Source organism: Xenopus tropicalis, chromosome 1 (genome assembly GCF_000004195.4).
Source record: "Xenopus tropicalis strain Nigerian chromosome 1, UCB_Xtro_10.0, whole genome shotgun sequence".
Lineage (NCBI taxonomy): Eukaryota > Metazoa > Chordata > Amphibia > Anura > Pipidae > Xenopus > Xenopus tropicalis.
In genome coordinates this window covers 96,026,637-96,035,990 of record NC_030677.2, presented here as the reverse complement: position 1 = coordinate 96,035,990, position 9,354 = coordinate 96,026,637, and the positions used below count along the sequence as shown (strand labels likewise).

The 9,354-nt window shown below is 38.5% G+C and overlaps 1 protein-coding gene across 2 annotated transcripts; it reads left to right on the top strand.

The window, feature by feature from the left end:
- Window positions 1-83: 83 nt before the first annotated feature.
- Window positions 84-6,467, top strand: pomk (protein-O-mannose kinase). 2 transcript variants are annotated; one of them, XM_004911049.4, is made up of 3 exons: window positions 84-171; window positions 4,202-4,512; window positions 5,519-6,467. In XM_004911049.4, exons 2-3 carry the CDS (start codon window positions 4,228-4,230, stop codon window positions 6,290-6,292), a joined length of 1,059 nt encoding a protein of 352 aa, XP_004911106.1. In that variant the 5' UTR covers window positions 84-171; window positions 4,202-4,227; the 3' UTR covers window positions 6,293-6,467. The 2 variants fall into 2 exon arrangements, with proteins under 2 accessions (XP_004911106.1, XP_002934041.1); XM_002933995.4 differs by lacking the exon at window positions 84-171 and adding an exon at window positions 293-380.
- Window positions 6,468-9,354: the final 2,887 nt, after the last annotated feature.

Here is a 9,354-nt window from a genome sequence, read left to right as displayed (position 1 = left end):
CCCTGATTGAATCAGTCCTGCTTCTGCTTGCTAAAAACCCGATCCAGCTCCCTCCTCCCTGCTCTGTTGTGATTCTCTTGCTAGGAGAAGGAACAGTGTGATTGGCTGTAGGTGATCACATGGTACCAGGAATCACCAGGACAGGAAGAAGAACTGAACTGCTGCACAGAGGTGAAAGTTACTGCAGGCAGAACTGAAAGGTGGAAAAGGGATGATATGCATGTTATTTTGGACACACAAGTAGAACTGAAGCGTTATCCTGCTTGCTCCTTGGTATAATCTTCACTATTAGCACTTAACTGTTTAGGTGCTGGAGGGTGGAGAGGAAAGACACGTTGCTGCAAATTAACTGTGACATGCAAATGTAGAAGATGCACTGTGTAAGTAGGATCTGAGTGTGTGCAGCCATTTATTATTAGTATTGCACCATTGTGGTCTCTATATTTCACTTGCAGAGTGTCCTGTATACTTATATAGTATATAGTGTCCTTACACTGAGTTTGAGTGGATGTGTGGATCCACGTTTTGTTAGGGAACACCAAGCCATTGTGGGACCTCAAAAACAGTGTTCTCTTTAAAGGCAAACACCTGAATTTATTTATACTGGTTGATCACTGTATAACAAGGTACTGTAGTGTTAGCTATTAATGAAAGTTAAATAGTGCATCTTATAATTGTACTCTTACTTTATTAACTATGCAAATACACAAAAACATTAATCAATACAATTAAAATGTATTCGTAATGTTTCTTAATTACATTTGTAAATATGATCAGAGGCACTCTTATATCAGTCCTTTCTCCCTGAGGTGGAAGTACAACCAGCTATGTAAATAGTAGCTACCACCTTAAATGATGTGTTTTTACTGCTAAACCAGTTTATTATCTATGTGCATTTCACTTCTTAGCTACATATTTTTATGCAGTATATACGTTTATGATATATGCTTTTGTTGCACAAGATATATAGAATAAAATGCTGATTAATTATCTGTTGCAGGATTGTACTGATGACTGTAATTTATTTTGAATTGCTTTTGCAAATTGCAAATTTTGTTGCTGTTTTTTACACAGCATAAAGTTAACTTTTATTATGATGTAGAGAGTAATAGTCCAATATAATTTGCATTTGGTCTTCATTTTTAAATGCCTTTCCAATTGAGGGTGACATACAATGTTTCATCAAACTATTTACTATAGGTGTCCTTTTACAGAGATGACCTAGTAACTGCAGGTATTTGTCGCTCCTGGTTGCCCCATATGATGCAGATCTACAGTGCGTGACTTAGTAGCTACTGAAACAGAAAAAGTGTTTTTATGTAATGTTTTTATGTTAGAAACTAAAGCAAATTAAAAGATTGTTTCATGCCTACCTCCTTGGGTCTGTAGTTTCACAACACAAATAATATAATATCAAAAAATGTGGCAGTGATTTTTGGTTTACTAGTATAGCCCATTGTATGGCAGTTCTCTAAGGCAATAGGGTTTTTTGGGCCTTTTGTAAAGTCTGCCTGTCTAAGCCCAAGTGTATACCATTGTTTAAATATACTGTTAAAGTATTTTTTATAAATTTTGCTGTGTATGTGATGGGAAGATGGTTCCTTCTGATATCTTTGTTCCATGGTTGAAAATGTCATGTGCTGTTACACACTGTTAGTAGTGTACTAGTACTTGGTGCATCAATAGATGAAAACGTTAAAATGAACCTCTGTTTCAGTTCTGCTAGTCCGGCCTGATAAAACTTGACGATAGAAAAGTGGCTATGCCATAGTGTCAGTTAGTACAATACCTGTCCTTTTGGTTGAATATTGAGGAGGATTGCTCATTGTATGACCACCTTACTAACCTTTGTTTATTGTGGGAAAATAAATAGTTGTAAATTAGACAGTGGTACGCTTACTACAATGGTGCACTGCAGAGCATAATACTCTTACTCAGCTTTTACATGTTAAGACATTTACATAAGAATTTTTACAAAATATTCTTGTTAGTGAATTTCACTACAGCTATGAAAAAGCAATACAGGTATTGGACCTGTTATCCAGAATAGGAACTGTGATTTTCCGGATAAAGGGTGTTTCTGTAATTTGGATCTCCATACTTTGTCTACTGAAAAATCATTTAAACATTAAATAAACCCAATAGGATTGATTTGCCTCCAATAAGGATTCATTTTATCTTAGTTGGGATCAAGTACAAGGCACTGTTTTATTATTACAAAAGAAAAATAAATCATTTTTTATATTTTGATTTATTAAATTATGAGTCTAAATGGAGTCTATGGGGCAAACAAATCCCCCATATTTGCCAGAACCAAACTCAGTGAGCCAATCAATGAGGGAGGTCTGGGTCTCCTACACTGGTATCTATATTACCTTGTTTCACAGTTATACTACATCCAATGGTGGCTTAACCCAGACCCTTCGAATCCCAACTTCCCTCTCCAAGCCACAATAGTGAGCTCAATAGAGTCACTAACATATATCCCATTTTGCAAACCAGCAGATATCCAAACAACACACCCTATTCCAGCAAATATCACCATATAGAATTTGGCCCATATGGGGAATCCGTACACTGGGAGACATACAAGTAGGAGACACCCTGGCACTGAGGGACCAATTTAGACACTACCCAAGCAGTACTCCTATGGTACTCTTTATCTCCAACTACGGCATGCCCTCCAGGCACAATTTAGGAAAACCACACCACCCTCATCTATATCCAGAATAGAACTCACCGTTCGAAGCCCTACAACCAAAAAACTTACCACAACGCTATACGCTTCTCTCAACAGTTAGATCTCCATTTAGGACAGCCTACGCAATGTGGCATAGGGACTTCGAAGAGATAGATGATGATGACTGGGATAAAGCCACTGATAGGGCCCATGACTACCTTGTCTCAACTAGAGAAAGGCTGATACAGTTTAAGATCATACACAGACTCCATTTAACCCCTCTGAGATTATTCCGCATGAATAGGCGTGAATCACCCAAATGCCTGAAATGCAATGCTCCAGAGGCAAACTACATACATCTCATTTGGCAGTGCCAGACTATTCAATCCTATTGGACACAAGTAATGGATTACATCCAAGAAAAAAAAAACTCCCTCCCAAACCTCGTAACATCCAAGGTTTGCTACTGGGAGTGGTTAATGACCTTACCCCAACAGCTCATATAAGAACCTTATTTCAAAATCTACTGTTCTACGCTAGAAAATGTGTACTGCTACACTAGATGGCACAATCCCCTCCCACAATAGATAGATGGTTAAATCTCCTCAGAACGCTATTCCCCCTGATTCAACTTACACAGACTGCAAGGGGGTGTCCCCAGAAGTATGAAAAAATTTGTAGGAACTGGATAGAAGCTACTTAATTAATTTGACCCCCCCTTACAGCCTATGGGGCATTCTTCCCACTAGGATTACCAACCTAAACCAGGTCAAATGCTAATGTTATTGTACACGCTATCTTGTATAAACACAGTCCAGGACAACATGATGTAGAACCACATGATGTTTATAAGTGTTGTATGTTTTTATGTTTAAAAATGCAAATAAAAACCTTTAAAAAGTCTATAGGAGATGAACTTCCTGTAATTTGGAGCTTTCTGGATAACAGGTTTTCGGATAACTGATCCTATACCTGTACAATAAAGTATGTAATACACTTTAACTAGCCATGGGAAGGGTACGTGGGCAACATAATCTACATATTTCTGCCAAGCCTACTTCAATAACACAAAAACACACTTGATTAGCTAAACAGGAACAAAAAAAGACTTTTTATAGTTTCAGCCTAATATGACACTATTCTCTTGTTTTTCTGGCCTAAATACTTTTTAATATCTTGTTTGATATAATTTTAGGTATTGCCTTCAAAAATCAAATGATTATGCAAAATATATCTAGGGTAAGGGCACGCGGGCATAATGTCAGCCTGCAGATAAGCGGGTGTCCGGGTACAGGCACACGCAGCTGATATCCGCCAAACTTACGAGAGACTTGCCACTTACGGTATCCACAGACTGACAATATGCTCTTAACCTTAACAGTAAAATATATTTCTTTAAATGAAAAAAAAAGGTCATAGTTACTGTTGTGTTAAAATACAGATACAATAAAAACATATTTCTTATTTGAATGCATGTTTTTTTATTTGTAAAAGTAACAAAGTTTGCTTTTTTTCCCTCAGAATGTTACATACAGTGCTGAGCAAATATGGAGAGAAAACTCAATGTCAACAGAAAAAGTGGCAGCTGGAATTGCCTGCTTGTCCTCTTTCTAATGCTACTGTTCACAGTGGTTTCAGTTAACTTCTTGCTGTATATGTATATTGAACAAATCTATGCACCTTCTCAATTCAGCCATTCTGAACTGAACCTATGTCCTTATGGACACTTTAAGATAGCAACGATGAAAAATTGCTCACCGTGGCTGACTTGTGAGACTATTGAAAAAGAAGTCAGGAAGCTAAAGCTTGTTGGTGAAGGAGCAGTTAAAAAGGTAAGTTTCAAAACGTGACAAAAGTAATATATACTTCTAGAATAGCTGCGACCAATATAATGGCAGCTACAAGCTTTAATTCTATTCCAAAGTGGGAATACTTCTGCATATTAAAGTGTTTTTGGACTATTCTGTGTAATGTAACAACATATTTACAACTTTAGAAAGTGCTTTATACATTTTTCTGTTGAATTAAAATAAATAAAATAGGTTAGGTAGGTAATACAACATGATTTGCACTGTAATTTATAGCATAAGAGTAACCCACCCTAAGTCTGGTGCAAAATATAGATCAGCACCCCTAAGATTACATAGGAGAAATCATTACAGGCACACCGACTGAATGCAATTGGGAATAACCACTGCATATTTAATCAAATGTAATATTTTAGGAACACAGCCCTTCATCAGAAATAATGTTTAATTAAATATACATGGCTTATCCCTGCTTGCATTGAGTCTTAAGTGCTGGTAAGTTTTCTTCTACACTGTATGGTGTGTTCTACTTGCCATTAGGTAACATCCTGGGAATATGTGCCTGTAGTTAGATTGAAGATGCACTACATACATGACACCTGTATTGCTGTGGTCCTGTTTAGAATAATACTAAACAGACTCTCTAATTTAAACTATATTCATAGTTTCCAGGCAATTTAAGGGCAGCATATTCGTATTTTGATACATCTCTCGTCTTCAGACATTCTCTGTAGACACCTATAAAAGCAACTTTTATATGAAAGCAAAGGTATTTTTTATGTAGTTTTCTATGGGGCACTGGCTTCCATGCATTCTGTCTCCTGCCTTTCACAGTTGCTTACTGGCCCTTGCTAAGTGTGTTGGGGAAATATACCACCAACTGTAATACATGGCAGCTCCAAAGCAGTAGAGCATATGTATAAGTTCATTGGAACCCATGCAGAAAACTTTAGAGTGCACCTGAAGCAACAAAGAGTGAGTTTCTTTTCTGAAGTGTGCTCTGTTGATTTTTGGTTCCCATTCATTTCAGGTATTTTTGTCTGAGTGGAAGGGCATGAAAGTTGCTCTTTCAGAATTAAAATCGCTAGATCTGCAGGATGATTTCCTCCATGGATTAAGGATGCTGCAGTCACTGCAAAGCAGAAATGTTGTGGTCCTTGTTGGATATTGTAAAGAGACATTTAGCATACTGACTGAATATCACCCACTTGGTTCCTTGAAAGACTTGGACAAAACTTTTAGTTTTCCTAAATACCAAGGCTTCAACACGTGGCAGAATCGCCTTAAACTTGCAATGGAGTATGTTAGCATCATTAACTATCTTCATACTAGCCCCCATGGCACTCTGGTCATGTGTGATTCCAATGATTTGGACAAGGTACTGTCTCAATACATGCTGACAAGTGACTTTCATGTAGTAGCTAATGATCTTGATGCTTTGCCTGTAGTGGACAGGGAAAATGGCATTTTGGTCAAGTGTGGCCAAAGGGAAATAACTGGACATTTTGTTGCTCCTGAACAGTTGTGGCCCTATGGGCCAAATGTTGAATTCTCAAATGACATAATGCCTTCATATGATGAGAAGACTGATATTTGGAAGATTCCAGCTGTGACTGATCACCTTTTGGGTCATGTGCAAGGAAGTGACATTGTTAGGTTCCATCTGTTCGACATCCACTCTGAGTGTGGTAAAAATAACCCATCTGAAAGACCTTCAACTCAGATGGTGTTAGACACCTACAAGAGAGTCTTGGCTTTATTAATGAAAGAGATGGCAGTGGCAGAAACTCGAGAGATGTTATAAAGTAATATTAGACCACATTTAACGTAAGAATTTCAGTAGAACTGTTTTGTGCTCCAGTAGTAGAAAATACACAAGAGAAGTTACACACTATGGGGCAGATTTACAAACTTCTGCTATAGGAATCATTTTCTACATTAATACTAATTTTTAGTAACGCAGAAAATTATTTTTCTCATTAAGTCTCCCATAGACAAGTGTCATTAAAACTATTGCAGTGTTTATTTTTATCAGAGAATCACTTTGATCAAGTGCACTGACACAGAGCTTTCTAACATACAATAGTACAGTGCTGTCCAACTTCTATGGTGCCGAGGGCCGGAATTTCTCTAGCATACATGGTGGAGGGCCGCTAATGGAAGCCAGTTTTGACCACTCCCCTTTTTGAAACCACACCCACTTCAAACCACACCTATTTTATCACAATGGTGGTAGCACAGCAAAATCCCAAATGCTTGGTCCTTACAGTGGGGATATCAACCATCATTCATATGTGAAAGAATTATGTCATATTAAGATATACCCTTAAATTCCATATGCCTCCTCCTCCCCTGTGGATAGCAGAGCAACCCCCAGTACATAATTACACACCTTAGGGACCATTTAATGGCTATTTCCAACTGCTAGCAAACTCCCACAACAAACCCCTGCCAGGTTCACCTCCCACAAGCAGCATAGGGCTGCCATACTCTGCCTGTCCTACCCTGCCTGTGTGTGCCATACTCTGCCTGTCCTACCCTGCCTGTGTGTGCCATACTCTGCCTTCCCTATGCTGCCTCTGTGTGCCATACTCTGCCTTCCCTATGCTGCCTCTGTGCCATACTCTGCCTGCCCTACCCTGCCTGTGTGTGCCATACTCTGCCTGCCCTACCCTGCCTGTGTGTGCCATACTCTGCCTGTCCTACCCTGCCTGTGTGTGCCATACTCTGCCTTCCCTATGCTGCCTCTGTGTGCCATACTCTGCCTTCCCTATGTTGCCTCTGTGCCATACTCTGCCTGCCCTACCCTGACTGCCCTACCCTGACTGTGTGTGCCATACTCTGCCTGCCCTACCCTTCCTGTGTGTGCCATACCCTGGAAATCAAATATGAAGATAGGCAGGCACTCCGAATTATTTGTTGCAAATGTAGAAAAATGCAGCCAGTAGAAATTAATTAAGTTAAAAAAGTATAAATTTTATTTTATCCATATGTAAAAACAAATAGCTATTTGTTTTTACATATGGATAAAATAAAATTTATACTTTTTTAACTTAGAAAAATGCAGCCAGTAGAAATTAATTAAGTTAAAAAAGTATAAATTTTATTTTATCCATATGTAAAAACAAATAGCTATTTGTTTTTACATATGGATAAAATAAAATTTATACTTTTTTAACTTAATTAATTTCTACTGGCTGCATTTTTCTACATTTGCAACAAATAATTCGGAGTGCCTGCCTATCTTCATATTTGATTTCCTGTGATGGCTCCCTGTGCTGAATGGTCTGGGGCATGAGCACCCGGACCCACCGTCACTGTGGGTAAGAGTTGTATATCCACAAAAAGTGTGATCACATTCTATTGTGCCATACCCTCCCTGACCTATGCTGCCTGTGTGTGCCATACTCTACCTGCCCTATGCTGGCTGTATGTGCCATACTCTGCCTACAGTACCTATGTCTGAGGTGTGAAGAAGTGAACAATGGGAGTGATTACAGCCTGAGCCTGAGGTGTGAACACTGCAGGAGGTGAACAATGCAGGTATTAAAAGGTGTGAAAAACACAGGGGATTACATTTTTAAACAATACAGAGGGATTACAGCCTGAATCTGAGGTGAGAACCATGCAGGGGGGGCAGTTAATCTCAGTACTGATACCATTTAATGCTTACTCAAAGGTAAGCCATCAAAGCAGCCAGACAGGTGGGGGGCCACACAGAGGGGGGTCGCGGGCCGCATGTGGCCCGCGGGCCGCCAGTTGGACAGCACTGCAATAGTATATAATTGGATTTGACTAGTCAAAGCTGCCATTACTTCTGCACCATCAGGATTCCCAAATTAGAATGTTAATAGTCACCTATGTATGAACAAAGCTGGTAACCTACACAGTGTTCTTTTTATCTACCAAGGCTGATGCACAAAGTGTTATAGTAAATTGATCTAGTATTTTAAAGTTCTGTCTGTTGAATTGAACCATGTGTTAATTTAAAGTGCCACGTTCCCTGTGATAGCAAAAAATTATACCTTATTGTATGTTTTCTACACATTTAAAATGATCTATGAATAAAATTATGCCTTTACCTATTATTCTATCGGCCTTAAACTCACCATTCCATTCTATTATTTAAACCAATTATCACAGCAACAAGACTTTATATTGCCAAGCCGTTTTTCCACAGCTCAAGAATTAGTCTTGTGTAGTATCAGCTTAAAACTGATCTTTGTAAAGAAGTTCATTCATCTACCACTATAACATTAAACTAGCATTTTAAGTTTTGTATTATATGGTAATAAAACATAACACTGTGGTATGTGGGTAACTACTGCAGAAACCATTTAAATATGTCTCAGTTTCCTACCTTCCACTTACTACTCTGAAAGAGAACCAAAGCTCAAGAAAGCACTGGGCTGGAACTTCTACACTACATATTTTGAGCTTCTGTATCAGCCTAAGCCTTAAAGGAACAGTAACACCACAAATTCAAGTGTATAAAAGAAATTCCAATATAATGTACTGTTGCCATGCACTGGTACAACTGGTGTGTTTGCCTCAGAAAAACTACTATAGTTTATATAAAGAATGAAGCTGTGTAGCCATCAGGAAAACCATTCAAAGGAGAAAAGGCGCAGGCATGTAGCAGATAACAGATAACACACTATTGTATTTTACAGAGCTTATCCGTTATCTGCTATGTAACCTGTGCCTTTTCTCCTTTATTCCAGCTTGAATGGCTGCCCCCATGGCTACACAGCAGGGTATTTCTATAAACTGTAGTAGTGTTACTGTAGCAAACACACAACTTTTACCAGTGCAGGGCAACACTACATTATATTTCATTTACTTTAAAAAGATTTAATTTTTTGG

Bases quoted from the DNA above. Each gene is read 5' to 3' on its own strand.
- pomk (XM_004911049.4), top strand. From the start codon at position 4,228: ATGGAGAGAAAACTCAATGTCAACAGAAAAAGTGGCAGCTGGAATTGC. The intron at 4,513-5,518 runs GTAAGTTTCAAA...CATTCATTTCAG, and splicing joins GTGAAGGAGCAGTTAAAAAG to GTATTTTTGTCTGAGTGGAA.